The sequence below is a fragment of the Poromitra crassiceps genome, assembly GCF_964638095.1.
Source record: "Poromitra crassiceps genome assembly, chromosome: 4".
In the NCBI taxonomy this organism is placed as follows: domain Eukaryota; kingdom Metazoa; phylum Chordata; class Actinopteri; order Beryciformes; family Melamphaidae; genus Poromitra; species Poromitra crassiceps.
Genome location: NC_139626.1, coordinates 21,981,151 through 21,999,717, shown reverse-complemented (window position 1 = coordinate 21,999,717; position 18,567 = coordinate 21,981,151). Strand labels below are relative to the sequence as shown.

Sequence of the window (18,567 nt, the reverse complement as noted above, 5' to 3'; positions counted from 1 at the left end):
CTACCATCCTGCTCCCAGCTCACAGCCTGCTGTGTGTGTGAGGGCCTCGGAGAGACGCAGTGTGTCTATGGTCTATGTCGCTCTCCCCTTCTTCAGTTCCTCACACTATGCGAGTACCAAAAGACTGAGTGAGGCCGCTGTGTGTGTGTGTGTGTATGTGTGTGTGTTGCCTCTCCGCTCCTCTCTGTGACCATGCCAAGTCTCTCCTCCACCCATAGGGAGACAGGCACAGGCGTTGGCTGGCTTTCATCTGCTCACAGTGGAATGCTGTGTCGGCGGGTGCACATTGGTGGGTGAGAGGGGGCAAAAGTCTTGGTGTGTGTGTGTGGGGGGGGGGGGGGGGGGGTGCATGTGTGCCTGGCCCTCCCCTTGTATTCAACACTTGCCATGTCACTCTCAAGTGCTCCGCCAAGGGGATGCTGGCTGATACACCGTCCCGAAATAACCACCGCCACTCTCCTCTCTCGACCCCCAGCGCAGTGCTCTGCCTCCCATCTCCACAAAGCACCCCGGAGCTTCCAGCAGAGGGGGTATTTTAGGAATGTTTATGGTTGTATATTGTCCATAGAGTCCCAACAGCTCCACGGTCAGGTCTGGGTGCCTTGGGGAGCTGTCGTGACTTGCGAGTGTTGCATTGGTGTTACGAGCAGCATTGTGCCGCACACAAAACACATCATATCAGGCATTGAATTCAAAGTGGATAGTGGATATTATGGAGACAGTCCTTTGACAAATGACTCAAGTTCAAGATCTACGTTGGCAAGCATGTAGTCTCGCAGTAGCCAGCCGTAGATAGATGGCTACATCTGGGGCACAAGTCTTGAAAAGTGGTTAAGGACCACCCCTGCTAAGACCAAAACAAAATGTGTGAGAGGCATATGAATTGACCGACCACGGACCTCCTTATTTGTGTGACCTGTGGGCGGTACATTTTGAACGATGCACCAATGCACGCAGAGAGCTGGACTTCCGCCATGATACTATTGGAGCCGCTGGATTTCGTCCGGAAAAAGACGGAAATGCTGACTTGTGATTCAGACCGTCCGTCACGTGACTCACGTAGCCTATAGTCTGTCTGTGCGGGGGAATAGTTGCAGGAATTACGTTTGAATGCATAAAATAATGCTGATATGTAAAATACAGTTTGATTCTTTAAACGTCTTATCCTTTCAAAGTAGCTACACCACAAATGGTCCATTCCGCTCCATTTCTACAGTGCTGCTTATTGTGAGGTAAAAAAAAAAAAAAAATCCATTGGAGTGAATGGAGATGACGCAACTCTTAGGCTATATCTCTATGGCTCTGCATGAGACTAGCAAGCATGTAGGCTACCTGCTGAAGAGTCAATCCCTTCCAGCTCCTGGGGGTGCGGTGATGGATGTACTATAGCTGGCCTGGCCCTGACCTGACGTAGAGGTCAGGCCAGGGCCAGCTACAGTACATCCGTGGACCACATTCATTTCTAAGAGCCAGCAACAATTACATTCCTATAATAACAGAAACAGCATGGAAACAAGAACATTCAATAGAAAATGACTAAAACATCTAGCTATACTAGGAACTTCTTAGGTGGACCCACTCCTTTCCAACAAGTTCCTACAATAAAAATAAATAAACAAACAAACAAATAAATAAATACCTAGAACGCGAACCTGCCCTTGAATTCATTGAGCTTTTTGGTGCAGGTGAGCAGGTGACCTGGGAGGAAAGAGTCGCTGCAGACTTGTCCGGATGTGGACGTGGCACAGCGCTGCAGCAGTTCCGGTGAATGTCCGCTTCTGATACCGAGGAAGGATTAGAGAAACACCCCGGGAGGACATCGGCTAGTTTGTCGACCACCGGGTTTCTAACTCTGCTCTGAACAGAGGATTGCCGAACTATTAACAACACCTCGGGGGTATGTTTCGATTTGAAACCATTTAACGTTAACGTTATTATGTGACATTCCTGACTAGCTTGAAACGGGAACTATGATTTTGCTACGTTTGCTAATGCTAGCTAGTGCTACCTGCTAGCGTCACTTTGCGAGATACTGAAGCCCACTAACGTTAGCTGGCTACATTTGCTAGCTCCGGTCTGGGGATTCACAGCTGATTCAACAACTGCTGCTGTCATCATGACTGAAGTGCTGCTAACGTTAGCTAGCGTTAGCTACTAGCTAGGCCCCATAAGCTGGCATTCAGGAAAATCCACTAACGTTATCCTCTTCTGCGCATCGCCTTGTGGCTAAGCTAGTAGCAGGTAGCTTGCGCTAGTCAGGTTCAGTGTTGTGAGGTTTTGGTTGACAAGTTTAGCTTGTTAACGTTATCTAACGTTAGCCAGTAATGCGGTACGTTACGCTAGCTAGCTTTCCTGGGTTGTGCTTTTGATCACATTAACGTTATCCCTAAATTTTGTTAGTGAGATACATGCCTGCCAAATGTTTACTAACTATACCATGGAAGAATACGTTTCGTTGAGACTCAAGAATACTTCTGTAGTGTTTGACAGAAATGGCTAAAGACTCAGAGTAAATAGCTCTTCGTGTTATTAAACTGTGAACCTAGCTAGAGAGGAGCAGATGTGGGTCACTCAACAGGCCCGTCATACTAAATAGCTGCACGACTCCAGCGATTGTGTTTCTCGTCGTGGCACCTGCACTGCTGAATAATTCAAAGGCCCTGCTCGCTTAGCCCGTGTTTGTCAGATGATACTCATCATACTGCCACATTGGTTAGGCCAAACTTCAGAAGCCAAGTGAATAAACAACAACCTGTGCACATCTGTTGGCAAGAATGAGGTTGACATATGATATGTAGGAATAATCTTGCTCAGACAATAAGTTGATTGCTCTAATTTAGCAAGTTACGTTTTGGGACCTTCACAAGTAGATAAATGACCTGGCTGAGATGGCCCTTAGATATTTCAACCAGATAGAGGCATGCGTCCAGTAGAAGGGACACTTAACAAATCTAACAGTGTTTTCACTTTGTATTAACCATTCCATCTCCTCCTGTGGGATAGAGTTACAGGTCTTGTGGCTTGTGTCTGTGGTGCTGTAAGTTAGTGTTAGCAGCCCCAACAGACCACTTTTGAGTTTGTTTTGGTTTAAGTCGGTGTGTGTAACCAAGCAAATGTGAGTCCTGACTGGTAGCCAGTAGGTTGGTTAGACTCACTCCCCAGTCGTTAACCAGCTCCGCCAAGGGAGCGCTTTCTTGGCATAGTGGTTAGCGTGTGCGCTTTGGAGCGGGAGGTCGGTGGATCGAATCCCGGTCGCTCCACCCCTGGGCAAGCCATTAACATGGGTTGCTGCCAGTACTGACCAAAGAAAAGAAAGATTGCACACTGCAAGGCTCCAAGTTTTCTGCCAGTACTGTCAACACTCAACACAATGCAGGTTACATCTGTCTTGTGCTACTTGCAGTATGTCAATCATGTGCATCCTCAGAGTAAGTGTTAGGTGTTGAATAGTCTCTTAAAACAGACAGTTGGCTCTCGCAATTTTCAAATGCTTCCGCCTAAATGTCTGTAATTCGAGCACAGAAAACTTGGTCAAAAAGCAAAGGGAAACTCAGCGAAAATAATGAGTGATGATTAATAGGGGAATGTCCCGGATGTCCCGCCTAAAGGCAGGTGATTGGAGAAATACAAGTGGATGTCCCGCCTTTGTATTTCTCCAATCACCTGCATCGGTTTGAACTTCCTGAGTCTGTAGCATTTTTTCCCCCAACTTCCTTTGTCCATGTTCTGTGGGCATGACTGTTTAAGCTGCATTCACAGAATGTAGAAGAGACAGTCTGGCTTGAGAGACTAGGCAGTGTTTCCCATAGAATTTTTTTAGAAACGTACCCCTGACCGCAACGGTGGGGGCCCTTGCTGGCGACGCTAAACTTTTAGCTAACTTCTTGTTCGCATCTATGTTCGCAATGGCATCCCAAGTATCATCATACTATTATGGGATGCGATGTGAACCGTTGTATTATGGGATGTGCGTTTCCCAGGCAACGACAGACGTTGACATGTTTTGGAACAGCGCTGCACGCTGGCACAATGCTCCTAAAAGCAAAATGCTTATTGTTTTGAATGATTTGGCATCTTCCATTACTGTCAACTCTGTCAACACCAGTATTGTTGTATTAATAATATGCCATAAAGTAGGGTTGTCCCGATCCGATCACGTGATCGGAAATCGGGGCCGATCACGTGATTTTCAACTGATCCGGAATCGGGGGGAAGAGATCGGATTTTTATGTATAAAAACAATGATAAAAACGTCACAAAACAAATATGGCAATTCTCACATTTCAGTCATCCAAATAAACAATCTGTCATTTATTTTATCATTGCAATTTGTCATATTCATCGTAAACACGAGCCCTCTTGCGCAGCAACACACGCAGTTTTAACTTTAGTAGTGGGGAGAGTGAGCATTGATAAGAAGCGACAACTAATCTATTGCAACAGCGCACAAGAGATCGGCCATTTTGGGGCGCAACAAACCTCTGTGCTATTGTCCTGTTGTCTGCGGCGCCAAAATGGCCACGGTTCTATTGTCAATTGTCGCTTCTTTCCTTCCATACTCTTTGTTTAGTGTTCGACTAGCCACACATCAGAACGCGATAAAACATACAAAAACACATGTCCAACCATAACTAGATGGTCGCACAGTGGCTTAAACAGAAACAAGACGTAACGTTAGTTAGGGATCATGATTAAACTCACCTAGGAGTCTGACTAGGAAGAAAAGCCAGAAGTGTTCTGCACTGCCTGCCTGCATCAGTAAAGTTACCATAACGAACATGTCTTTTTGTTGTCTGCATTCCGTCTGTCTTGTGAATAAAATCTGTCGTTCCTCCATGTTGTCAGATGAAGTGGCCGGACTGCACTCGTCTCACAGATAAAGTTTCAATCATTTTAATCCACGCAGACTGTCCTCAGTGACTCTCCATGTTGTCTCACTTGTAAACAGAGCTGCACCCCGCCCCCATCTAGCTAGCATGCTTAATTCTATTGATGTGGCTCATTGGCCGAAACTCGAAACAATAGCAGACAGCCAGTGAAACGCCGCATGCAAATGAATACCAGCCCAGAGATAGCCAGAGAAGTCAGTGGGTCCCAAACATTTCTGGCTTCAGTACCCCCTTTCCCTGATTTCTGAATCAAAGTACCCCCTTTACCATAAGCTGTAAAGATATTTTATTTTGTTTACTTGGTTTAAAACCAATGCTGCACTAACTGAGTTGTGGTTGTGATAAAAGAGCCGTACAAAGATGTCATATTGGTTGGTTAAAATAAAAACACTTAAACACTTAGAAGAAAGGGGGGGAAAAGCATCCAAGTTGTCCCAACTTGTTGTCCCAACTATTTCTGCAATGCATTGCAGAAATATCGGATCGGGACTCGGTATCGGCAGATACTCAAAATCATATGACTCGGACTCGGACTTGGGGGCAAAAAAAGGTGATCGGGACATCCCTACCATAAAGGTTTATTGACATTTTGGGGAGAGCAGAAAAAAAAAAGAATCTGGCCTGGCGGGGGTGTCGGTAGGGGAAAGACTGCTAGGTGTTCAGTTAATGTCAAGCCAGGCTTTGCTATTGCTATGTGTGCTGAGTCTCACTATAGCTAGTGACTAAGGTGCAATTCAATCTGAGGGTGTGACCAAGTCAAACATAGAAAGCTAATAAAGGTGTTACTCTATGAAGGGTAGATGTAAGATGGTTGACTGTTGTGCCCACTCGCAGTTAAAAGATGTGCGGCTTAAAGGAGAATTTCGGTTTTTTACACCACGGTCCTCATTTCCAGCTTAAAATATGATGTTTTACTCACCGAAATATGTTTGGCTTCATTCGGATGCCCACGGAAGATTTTGAGCTCCGAGTAGTCTCCTCAAACAGGCTAGAACGGGAGCCTGCGGCCAGTGCGGGGCATGCTGCATGCGCTCTCTAAATGACACTTTTTCTGTCAGATCACGGTTCATTATGGTTGTAAATATAATTATTTAGCTAATAGCTAGAAGCTAAGCTAATAACAACACAGCAGTCGGCGTTGATCTGCCCCGGATGGGGTCACAGTGCCCATCTTCCCCCTCTGTGAAACCACACTTCTTCAGAGAAACCACAGAAGGGGGAAGATACGCACTGTAACCCCATCCGGGGCAGATCAACGCCGACTGCTGTGTTGTTGTTAGCTTAGCTTCTAGCTATTAGCTAAATAATTATATTTACAACCATAATGAACCGTGATCTGACAGAAAAAGTGTCATTTAGAGAGCGCGTGCAGCATGCCCCGCACTGGCCGCAGGCTCCCGTTCTAGCCTGTTTGAGGAGACTACTCGGAGCTCAAAATCTTCCGTGGGCATCCGAATGAAGCCAAACATATTTCGGTGAGTAAAACATCATATTTTAAGCTGGAAATGAGGACCGTGGTGTAAAAAACCGAAATTCTCCTTTAAATGTTTTGAAAGCTTTGTGTGTTACTGTCCCCGTTGTTTGTTAGTTCAGGTGAGGTGAGGTGCCTACAAACTCAGCTCGTTCTGGATCATGTGTCTTCCTGTGACTGTCCTGATTTGTAATGACGGCATAGTTGAAAACAGAAAATAACATCTCATAACCTTTGACTGAATTGCACAATTTTTGTATATCAAGAGATGAAGTGGAAGATTTGGCGGCGAATGTCCTCTTTCAGATCCATTGCTTGTGCTGTTTGAGGTTCTGGCCGTCGTCTTGTAGCAGTACGTTTCCCCCCGTAGTGTGAGGAGTGCTGTGTGGGCAGATTCTCCTTTCCGCGCGCGCGCGCGCGCGAGAGAGAGGGGTGCCTTCACTTTAGACCCAGCATAATTCCAGACTCTCAGCATTTTTCATCATTAACCTCACTACACTGCTCCACAGGCTTCATTACCCCAAGCGTTCCGGTAGTGAAATCTCTATTTTCACCTCCGTAACGGGCTTGGTTGTAAATGATCGTTTTGAGTAACTCTTGGTGATCATGTGCCATAATCTAATCCAGATTTAGGGATGAACTGAGGATGAATGTAAACCAGCAGACTCCCATGGCGTCTCCATACGGCCAGCCCCAGCCTGACTATGGCCAGCCCAGTTACCCTCCCCTGGGTGGGGGGTACCCCGCCCCCTACGCACCCTACAATGGCCCGGCATCACCCTACCAGCCTGGGGCTCCCCCACAAGGTAAAGTGCAGCTTCTGTCTGTCTGTGTATTTTTGAATGTGTGTGTGTCTGTATGAGAGAGAGAGAGGGTCACAGATTAGCCTTGATGCTGTTCAAGCATTCACAAGGCTATAACCTTGAAGTGTCCTACTACCCGCTTCCCTCTGCGTTAGGGTGCCTGCAAGTGTGAGAAAGAGCAGCGTGCTCTTGGCTGCTGCAGGTGTTCATCTGAATTTCCTGTGTCCCCTCATTCCTTCATCTTTAAGCATTTCACTTCATCTCTCTGTATTTGTCTTCTCTCCATCTTTCTTGTCTTTCAGGTTACTCTCCTTATGCAAGCTTTCCCTCTAAGGCTGTGGCAGCCAACCCAGTCTCTGACCTGTCCTCTTCTCTTGACTTAGGTAACTGCCTCGTCTCTGTCTCTGACCTGTCCTCTTCTCTTGACTTAGGTAACTGCCTCGTCTCTGTCTCCTTCTTGCTCATTTCCCACTCCCACACCCTCTGCTATCATTGCTTTGGAGCCAGACAAAGATGTTGGACTTGTTTATAAAACACTAGTCAAACATTCTGTATGCACAAGTGGGCATTATTCTTCCTGCCATGTGCTCTACCCGACAAACACTAGAACAGGATGGGTTCAGTTGAGCCCATGGGTGGCAGAGCTCAGTCTACACTAGAGATGCGCAGGTGAGCTTTTATGCCACCCTAATCAGCGTGTATGCATGAACCGTCCGCCCGCCATAAATCCGCGCAAATTATTTCGTACTATTTATAGATCCGCGCCCGCCATGCACCCGGCATTTCACAACGCTATAAATGGGCGATTTGGGTAGATGAACTTAGTGTTTCTGCTGCCGTCGGTGCGATTGCTGCAGTCCACTCCAAATAAACTTCCATGCTGTATTATAATCCAGTCCAGCACTTGCCCATGCATGTAGCATACTAGGCTAACGCTATAGATTTAAGTTTAGATCAAGACTGGATTGACCTGTATGGGAAAATAATACGAGCACGTCTTCTCTTCCAACTATTCAGTGGAAACCCCTGTTTGACGTTCGTCGTTCTGGTGACATCATTGACCATATAAGGAATATATGGCATATATATCTGACATATCCCCATCGAACGTTGACATGGCTATTTGTTGACACTGCTAGTGCTTTGGGTCCTTGCTTTCTAACTATATAGGTGGCTAACATGTGCCTGACGAAAAAATAAAGCTTAAAATACGTTCATAGACTAGATAACGTAATTAATATTAATGTTCCTCATTAATGATACATCATTTCACCCGCCCGTAACCCATCCACTATTAATCAGAATGTTTATTTTTATGATCCGCGGATATCCATCTCTAGTCTACACAGACTGATTTCAGTCAGTGTTAATCAGTCAGTGTTAATAATTGTTTATTTGTTTATTTAATAGGATCCTTATTAGCTGACGCCTAGATGACAGCTAGTCTTCCTGGGGTCCAAATATAAATATAATTTAAAAAATTTAATTGAACTGTGTTCAATATCATTTCAAGTTCAATATAATTATAATTATTATAATCATATGATTTCACAGTTCAATATAATTGAACTGTGCTTTACTCTTATTGTCATTGATTCTTTATTTCCTTTACATTCATGTTGAGAGAAGCAGAGGACTTAATTGATCCATTAAAAAAGTACAAATATGTGCATAAAATTCACCAGAATGCAGGAAACCAAGTGTGTGACACTGAAAATGTCATGTGAAAGCCCCCTTCCTCCCTGCCCCGCCCCCTTCCTCCCTGCCCCGCCCCCTTCCTCCCTGCCCCGCTTGATTTGTGTCCTGCGGCATGGACATCTCACTTTTTGTTAGATTATTAGTAGGGGTGTCACAATATATCGTCCCACGAAATTTCGCGATAGTAAAACGTCACGATATGTATCGTTGAGATGAAATCTCATATCGCAAAAAAAAAAAAAATCAAAACTTTTTTTTTTTTTTTTTTTTTTTCAGAAATAGACTAAGAAACGTCTTTGTTTGTTGAAGTTCAATGTGTGGAAAGTAGTTTAGTTGAACAAGTCTCTGAAGAGACACATGAGAAGTTATACAGGAGAGAAACCATTCAATTGAGTTTCTGGCAAAACTGTTTACTTGACAGGAAAAACTGGAGATGCATAAAAAATAGACTAAGAAAAGTCTTGTTGTTTGAGTTTGAAGAAAAACTGAAGATGCATAATGAGAATTTATACTACTGATAAACATTTTAGTTCAAAGTAAATCTAAGTGACGGTGTAACTCATTCTATTTCAAGATAAGCCTTATCTCCAATCTCATGTTTTTTCTAGTTGTTATTGTAATAACAATTTCCCACAACAGCATGTTTTGTATCTGTGCATTTCAAATAAAATACTACTTTTCCAGTCATATATTGTTATTATTCAAGTTTAAAAAAATATTGTTAAAATCGTATCGTATCGTATCGTTATCGTGAACCCAGTATCGTGATACGTATCGTATCGTGAACTGAGTGTATCGTGACACCCCTAATTATTAGTGGATTGACATTTTCAAATGATTTCTGAGCTGCAAGGTTCATTTTAAAATACTAAAAACTGAAGACAAGTTGGCAACCTGACAAATGCAATACTAGAATTTACAGACGTACCGGCCACACTCTGCCAAAATTTGTCAGGTGTCTGCTGGTGTTGATTTCAAGCCCTGATCAGAGCATCAGTCCCATGGATCTGACTGATGTTCTTAACACACACCCCTTGCTGCCCTGGTTTTAGTATTGAGTCTGTCCCCCTAGCCCCAGAGAGAAAATCTGGGAATGTAACCAGGTGGTTCTGAAATGGTGTCTGCGATCCACAGTGGCCATGTTCAGCTTGCTGCACTAATCTCATCACTGTCTGTCATCCTTTCTGACATCACTGTCAGGATTATTGTGAGCAACAAATATGATGTCTATTGCAGGTGTAATCTTTAATCCCCATCTTTCAGGTCCTGCCAGGGGGCCTCCTACCTCTGGGCCCCCTCCAGTCTCAGCGCCTCAGTCCTACTCGCACTACAGTCAAGGGGATATCCACAACGGACCCCCACCTATGACCCAGGCACCGGCCAGGTAATTACTGATTCAAATCACATCCATGTGCATCAGAATCAGGTTTTTTTTCTAGAGGGGAATTATACATTTACTAGGCATCTTGTGCGCTAAGCGCCTGGGGAACCCTAGCCTGGTAAACCAGCCGGTCACGTGAACTCACATTTCATTTTGTTCTACCAGATCGTCTGGCCTCAAGCCCTGGGAGGGTATTTGCAGAAACTGCAAAGCCTGCCCGTCAGTGACCCGCCTCGTAGTTGACATCAAAACAGTAATGGCTGCCTCCGTGCCTGTCCGCCTCGAGGAGTAATGTCAACGTTCATCGAGTTTAAACAGCCATAAAGTGCAGTTATTGCAGAAATAGACTCAATAACAACAATTAAGCAAATACAGGAGCATGCAACAGCGGAGTTTCTCGCCGGAAAATATGTTGTCGCCGTTCTCCCGTGTGGATTTGGATTTGACTGGATCCACCGCTGATTGGCTGAAGGAGTTGTCTGTCAAGGCAAGTACACCCGCCCGCCCAACTTCCGCCCACTGCAAACACTGCGTGAAAGCTTGAGGCCAGACGGTCTGGTAGAAAGAAATGAAATGTGAGATCATGTGACCGGCTGGTTTACCAGGCTGGGGGAACCCCTGGATTTGTGTGCACCATGTTGACAGTCTGCATGTCTCCAGGCCTGCCGTGTCTCAGCCATACAACCAGGGAGCAATCAACCTGTCAGGGCCACACCCCTCCTCCTACCCCCAGCAGTATGGGGCCCCGCCCGGCATGCAGCAGGCCCCGCCCGGCATGCAGCAGGTCACCAATCAGATGACTGGAATGCAGATCACCTCTGGGCCGCCCACCCCAGCCGGGCCAGGATATGGTAAGCCTTGAATTGATTTACATTTCTTTTCAACAACATAATTTATAGTTCAAGTATTCACACACACTCCACCAGAGGGGTGAGTGAGGGTCAGATGACTTTACCCAGACCAAAAACCAACGACATGAATGGGGCGGGTGTGGCTCAGGAGGTAGAGCACATCGTCCACAAACCAGAAGGTCGGTGGTTCGATCCCCGGCTCCTCCAGTCCGCATGTCGAAGTGTCCTTGGGCAAGACACTGAACCCCAAATTGCTCCCGATGGCTGTGCCAGCACCCTGCGTGGCAGCTGGTCACCTTCGGTGTGTGAATGTGTGAATGTAGGCACATTGTAAAGCGCTTTGGATAAAAGCGCTATATAAATGCAGTGCATTTACCATTTACCATGAAGAAAACTGTCTATACAGGTCTATAGCGTTTCTATGTGGGTTTTCTAAAGTATAGAGAGTTGTACTGATCATATATTATTTGGGCTACAGGCCAGCTAGAGGACTAGCTGACCAAGCTATTGTCTGTCTTGATTTTGTATTGCTTTTTATTCAGTGTTCTGTGATTTTCCTTTGTGCTCATTGCATTTTACTATTGCTTGTATTTTACTATCGCTTGTCATGTAAATGTAATGTGTAATGTCAGCTAATGGGGATCCTTTTAATAAACAAATAAAATACAAATACAATAAACTTGACTGCAAAAGTCATGAATCAGGCAGCTAAATCAATGTGAATGGTAACAGGGCTGTATTTTTGCACATAGCACTGGTGCTGCAGAGGTTGAAAGTTTTGTAGCACAGGCCACAAACTTGTAGCACGTGCATAAAGCGTCTGTTAGCATCTCTAAAAACAACCGAAGTAGTGTCGTGCAGTTAAACAGGTATGTCTGTGACTGGCAGAGGATGTTACTGTTGCATACAGGGCACACAAAATCCAAACCGTAATAAGCACTTTTCCACAACTCTCTTTATTTGCCCATTATGCTAAATTGCAGGGACATTAGTGTACACAAAACATCATATTACGCTTCAAATTAGGGGTGTGAATTTAATTGAAAGAGTGAATAGAAAAGGGGGCAATGTTTTCAGTCTCTTGCCCCATTAGCCATACTGTGTGCCATTCACTGGGGTCCTTACTGTAGTCCACTTGAGTCTTGAAGAAGGAAGATCCCGCACACTGCTCAACATGCTGGTCCCACTGGACCTTCGTCACCTGTGTTTAGTCCACTGAAATACAATATGAGACATAACTGGCAATTAAGATAAATGCTCCACAGTCTCTTTATTAAAAAAAAGTTAACTGCATTAATTTAATTCATTCATTTTAAAGCATCTTACAGTCTCCTGCCTGTATGAGCATAACAAAATGAGGGGGAGGCCGAGTGCTCGCTGTTGTTGTTACTGACGTTATGTTAACAGTTAATATGTTATTAATGTTTTAGTGGCGAGCAGCAAGTATAACGTTAGAGAGCAGCCTCTCTGCTGCACTGATAGCTCCAGGGAAAGCCATCGTTGTCCAATATGTTGAGTGGGCGCAGTTTTTGAGGTGAAACAGCCTGATCACCAGTTATAGTGTGTTGGTCAGCCCAGTCTCATTTGTTACTTACTGCTGAGTGCTGCCCCAACGTTAGTCTCTGAGTGACGAGGAGTTCATATCCCTAACTTTCGTCTCACAAAGGTAATAGTTATTGAGTCATTAAATCAAAAAATACGTAGCACGTGTGACATATATGTCAAACTATACAGCCCTGTGGTAGTAAAGATGTCAATCAAAATGGCATATTAGATCTCCCCCAAAAAAGAAGTGACAAGCGATCGAAAAGAAAAGAACTTGTGCTGGGTGCGATGGGTTAGTGAATAATGAGTTTAATTTACAAACCGGGATGATTTTGATTGGTTTGTAAAACATAAGGAAAATCAATCGCACCCTGAACTGAACACATTTGACATCCATATGTCTATCAGAGGCTTCATGACACCTTGAGGCAATCACACTTTGTTGGTGTGTCTCTCTCTCCTCAGCTCCGCCTCATAGCTCCCAGCCTCCAATCAGTGTTGCCTACTCCACTGCACCGCCTCCCACCTACACCCAAGCTCCTCCCCCTGCATCCACTGCACCCACCCAGCCGCCCCCTCACAGTGACACTGCACCGCCTCAGCAATACTACGGAGGCCCTCCTCTTTCACGACCACAGTCATTCGCCTCCTCGGCTCCCCCTACCTCTCAACAGCCGTTCACCTCCTCTGCACCCCCTCCACCCCCTCAGCAAGCCTTTCCTCACTCCTCCTTCTCCAGTTCTGTGCCTCCGCCCAGCCAAGCCCCCGCTCCGCCAGTGTCCCAGCCACAGCAGTCCTTCCCGCCCACCCAGCCCCCCTTCTCCTCTGCCCCTCCACCTGTCAGCCAGCCTGCCTACACCTCGGGCCCGCCTCCCCACGCACAGGGCTCCTACGCACCTCAAGCTCCACCTCCTTCCTCCCAACCTGGGCCCTTCCCTCCCTCCGGTCCTCCACCCACATCAGCTCCCACTGGCCCGTACCCAGGCCCCATGCCCTCCCAGCCCCAGCCCCCTCCACCCCAGTCTTCACCTTACCCGGCTGGCCCCCCTCCTCCCGGAGTGCAGATGCCTCCCACCTCTATGGCCCAGTCCAACCACCTGCCCCCAGGGCCACTGGGCCCCCCTGGGCCTCCGCAGCAGCAGCAGCAGCCTCCGCCTGGCATGCAGGGAGGATACCCCCCTCAACAGAACGGTGAGGAGAGACTCCTCAACTTTAACACTACATGCCACAACCCTCTCAGATACAACCCATATTATTGAAATAGAAATGGGGCATTCACTAAGTGGAAGTTAAATGGATAACTGTGTGTTGTTTAAGGATGGGTATTTCTAGCAAAAACACTAGTCGAAATTCGCTGGGCCAAAGTCGACTTTTCGTCGAAATTCGCAGTCAAATTGTACATGGTCTCCCCTGATTCTAAGTATAGTTGAATCGCTTGGTTTGACCAAGTAAAACCATTTTTATACGCATTTTTACGCAAGGTCTATGGAAAAATGAATGGTGAATGAAATCCCATGGACAGGGAGAGGGGGTGACTTTGACACTCTTACTGTCATTAGGCAGCCAGACCTACATTAGCCGTTAGCATTAGCGTAGCGCCGAGATGGCCCATGGAACAGTAGACAGAATATCAACTTTTCTTCATGCAGGAACAAGCCTTGAAACCTTTTCCTTGTGGCTGAGTGTTGCTGTAATCTAGACAGTTTAAGACCATTTCTACTACATTTCTAGAGCTCCTACGACAACGTCACATGGACAATAATAAAAGTCGATCTTGATAATAAAAACGATTATTCGAAAATTCTAAATTCGTTGCCCATCCCTAGTGTTGTTTTGTCCATCGCTCAGTGATTTTCTTGTTCTCTCCAGGAGCATTTGGGCAGGTGAGAGGCCCTCAGCCTGGCTATGCAGGCCCATATCCCGGGCAACCAAACTACGGAGCCCCAGCACCAGCCTCCGCTCCTGCTCCCCCACCACAGAAAAGGCTTGACCCAGACGCCATCCCCAGCCCGGTGAGACACACGCACACTGTCCCCCTCTGCTGATCTCTTACGGTTATGACACACATGCTGACTGTCAATCTCTGGCCCCAATATGTTCCACACACCTCATTTTTAGATAGGCCAGGGTAGCTGTGATGAAAGGTGATTTTTGAGGTGTATGCCTGTGTGAATGTTAAAAATGTGATTTATAAGATTTTGCATGTACTACAGCAGCCTAACAGTAATAATCTGTCTTTGTTGCTTGTAACCTTCTGTAGGGTTAGGGCACACGTAGAACAGCTTAGCATGTGCATCAAACAGGGTAGATCTACTTGTGCCTGTAATATAGTCTACTACAGTACCACTAATCTATAATCAATACTACCGATCAGTTCCTGTCTGGATGACAACATATATGCTGCCTGCTACTTGGTACAGTCTTGCTGAGTTTTCTCTTCTCACACTCTGTCCCCTTTTTATCTTTCACTCTTCTTTGTATGTATTTATTTTATTCTGTTTTGTTTTGTTTTGTTTTGTTTTGCACATTTTTGCTGGACACACTGTTTTGAATGTAAAGCAAGCGTCTGACCTGCCGGCTGTGCAGAAATCAAGACATAGAATAGATCCAGATGCTATCCCCAGCCCAGTAAGTCTCCTGTGTGCCTGCCTTTCCCTCTGCTTCACCCTGTCCTCTATGCTCTGTTGCACTAACACTAACCCTGGCCTCCAACTCCCCAAAGCCAGTGGTATTCACAATGTCACAGATGGGCTCCTGTTGCAAACATCAACAACTCAGACTTCTCTTTTACTGTATTGATGGCTCATTCATCCCCATTTTTTCCTATCCAGACGGTCCTGGCAGATATACCAGTATACTGCTCTTATCAGCCAATATAGGCATTTATTTATATGCTATATTGGTATCTGTTACCGTGTATTCCAGCTATAATGCCACTGTAAACTGGCACATTACCACGAGACCACTACAACAGTCTTGTACCAAAGAAGGCCAGTGTAGATAACATTGTTTCAAAAATGCTATTAGTGTCTCTCTTGGGTACTGTGATTATTACCATTTTAGCAATCACTGTGGTCTTTCTCAGTTACTCTGACACATACCAGATGTTAAGCACATATGTCTTTATTTAAGAATCATTAATAGCCTTTGTAAGCAAATACAGGTATATCAATATTCCTCCCAAAATCATCTCACAAGCCGAACTACCTCAGTCTCACCTTATAACTCGAGGCAGCCCATCTTAGTTTTGACAAACATGTCGAGGGTTTCCAGGGTTTGTCGTCAATGAGATTCTCACACAGTCACCTTTCTCCCCTCCTTGCCCTGCATGCCAGCCTGCAGCGCCTTCACTTACCCACAAACGGCATGGAATCCTGTCCTTTTTCCAGGAGATGTGCTTTATTTCTGTTTTCCCAATCTTGTCATTATATTCTGAGTTGTGAATGTGCACAATGTAAACATGTCTGCCCCACATATCACCTGTGATTCGCCATATCTAGACAAACTCTTATCGTTTCAGTTGTGTGAGTACTGTAATGTGAAAGTCTTCTCCTGCATGGGTGTTAGATGTTCATCTTCATCTTCAGACTTTGTCAGACCCGGGGGAAAGTTAGTCATGTGCACTGGAATGATGAATGAGGACTGTTTTGCCTCCTCAGATCCAGGTAATAGAGGACGACAAGGCTAAGAGCAATGAGCCATTCACCACGGGTGTCAGGGGTCAGGCCCCGCCCCTCGTGACCACAAACTTCCAGGTCAAAGATCAAGGTAGGCTCTACTTCCTGTGTTGACATCCCCTGCATATCTGCAAACATTTCTACTACTGGCATTGTTTACAGGGCTTAATGATCTCCAGCAATGTTTTATATTCGCAAACTATTCTTTAAAAAAAAAGTCAAAGATCCATGTGGGTTTTTGTGTTTTATGCCAATCATGTTCAGCAAAGCAATATTTTACAATTACCAATGTACATTTACTGTACTTTTTAGTTATCCAATGAACAGTGACATACTCTCTATCACAGGGGTGTCAAACTCATTTTAGTTCACGGGCCACATGCGACCCAATTTGTTCTCTCAAGTGGGCCAGACAAGAACAATCTATAATAATCTATAAATGACAAAACCTCCAAATTTTCTTTTAGTGTAAAGAATTAAAGGTACATTTTACAAGGTATCCGTGGGGTCTTGAAAAGTATTAAAAGTTGATAAATCAATTTAGGGAAAATTAAGGCCCTTAAAAAGTCTTAATTGCCAGTTGATGAGGTATTAAATTTTGTTTTTATTGTGATATCGTCCCATATCAATCGCAGATCCCTGATTTGAATCAAAATCGTATTGTGACAGACTTTGTGATATCATTAAATACTGTATATCATTGTCCAAAGATTCTATATAATATCATATCGTGATGAAACTTGTCATTTACACCCCTATCGCTGATGTGACGGAAATGGCTTTCAGGTCTTAAAATATATTGAAAAGGTCTTGAAAGAGGTCTTAACAAGGTATTGAATTTAACTCCAGGATTCCTGCATATACCCTGTTTTCACGTATAGGGTTATCTAAGCTACCATCAAACAAATAATTAAATCTACCGTCTGTGACGGCATTACAATTGCAATTGTGCAATTCAGTTGTTTCCTTCATCTCATAGGCTATAACCTACACATCATAAACATATGTATTTATTTAATTGTAGGAGATGTGTGAAATTTTTATTTACTTTCAAATTCTAAATTGTCCTGAGAGGGAATTACTTTCACTGGACTTTGTGACCAGAGAGATTTCAATGTGTCGGACTTTAATTGATCTCACCGGTAAAAGACCGGTAATTACCGGCTAACGGTGTGCTCAAAGAGGCTGTACCACGAGGTAAAAGCCATACACAATGTCGCTGTGTGTCTGATGTCAGACCTGTTGTGGTATTTTTAGCAAACCTAAAGTGCGCGTACACACACACACTCTGTACATCTCCCTTCCCTCGTATGTGCACACACTAGGGATGTTCATCAGTTATCGAAAATCGATAATTGATCGTTAAGGAATGGAATCGATCATGTGGAATTTTTATCGATTTTGTTATTATTAAAAATAAATAAAAAATAAATAAAAAAATTGTGGACTAGGTTTGGGTGGAATTCGTTCCTCCTCGCCCCACTCCATTGCACAGCCGACTAACGTGAGGTGGAGCTTCATATAGTCTCTAGTTTTCAGGCTGGGCACGGGCCTTTGTGCCAACAAAACCGTTTTAAACATGGGGAATTCACACCGGCATGCGCCGGGGACAGCAGAGTGTTGGAGAGGAGACACATTGAAATAAAGAGATAATTGAGGAGAACACGTTGTCTTTCGTATTTTCTGCCATAGACATTCATTTTGTAAAAATATATATATATATATATATATATACCGTATATATATCAAAAGAAGGTACCACCGCACGTGCGGTGGTACCTTCTTTTGTTTTATGCCTTGTACCTGCAACCTACCAGCACCTGATCTTTCCACTGGCTGTGCGTGGGGACTCTCCTTTCTCTTCATATATATATATATATATATATATACTGTATATATATATATATATATATATATATATATATATATATATATATATTAAAAATATATTATTATTAATATAATCGATAATTGATGGTTAATTTTCCCCGATTTTCGATTATGGACATTTTTCAAAATGAACATCCCTAGCACACACACACAACATCTCACTTCCCTCATAGGTGCGCAGTGCGCACACATGCACACCACAGCCGCTAGACAATGCTACTAGTTTTTGCCTCATGCATTCAGCTCTCCCTAATATAATACATGCAATTTAACACAGGGTTGAAGTTTATCCTGTTTTGCCCAAGTTCGACCCGGGTCACACAGCTGTTCAATCTCCTATCATACATTTTATTTAGGTTTGC

The 18,567-nt window shown here is 44.5% G+C and overlaps 2 protein-coding genes across 2 annotated transcripts in view; one reads left to right on the top strand and one right to left on the bottom strand.

Annotated features, from left to right (window-relative positions):
* The window catches only part of LOC310775060 (synaptopodin 2-like protein), a gene marked incomplete at both ends in the record, with an annotated part of 11,693 nt that extends 11,686 nt beyond the window's left edge, over positions 1-7 (bottom strand). The window contains one exon of the mRNA XM_083635151.1: positions 1-7. This exon is cut by the window's left edge and continues 95 nt beyond it. Within this exon, the coding sequence (XP_083491277.1) occupies positions 1-7 (7 nt within the window).
* A 1,778-nt stretch (positions 8-1,785) lies between these two features.
* LOC310774526 (protein transport protein Sec24C-like) overlaps positions 1,786-18,567 on the top strand; it is a 33,757-nt gene continuing 16,975 nt past the window's right edge. Inside the window, exons 1-7 of the mRNA XM_083634611.1 lie at positions 1,786-1,897; positions 6,988-7,166; positions 10,125-10,245; positions 10,903-11,093; positions 13,104-13,829; positions 14,508-14,650; positions 16,298-16,406. Coding sequence (XP_083490737.1) covers positions 7,007-7,166; positions 10,125-10,245; positions 10,903-11,093; positions 13,104-13,829; positions 14,508-14,650; positions 16,298-16,406 — 1,450 coding nt within the window. The 5' untranslated portion in view covers positions 1,786-1,897; positions 6,988-7,006. The remainder of the gene's footprint in view (positions 1,898-6,987; positions 7,167-10,124; positions 10,246-10,902; positions 11,094-13,103; positions 13,830-14,507; positions 14,651-16,297; positions 16,407-18,567) is intronic.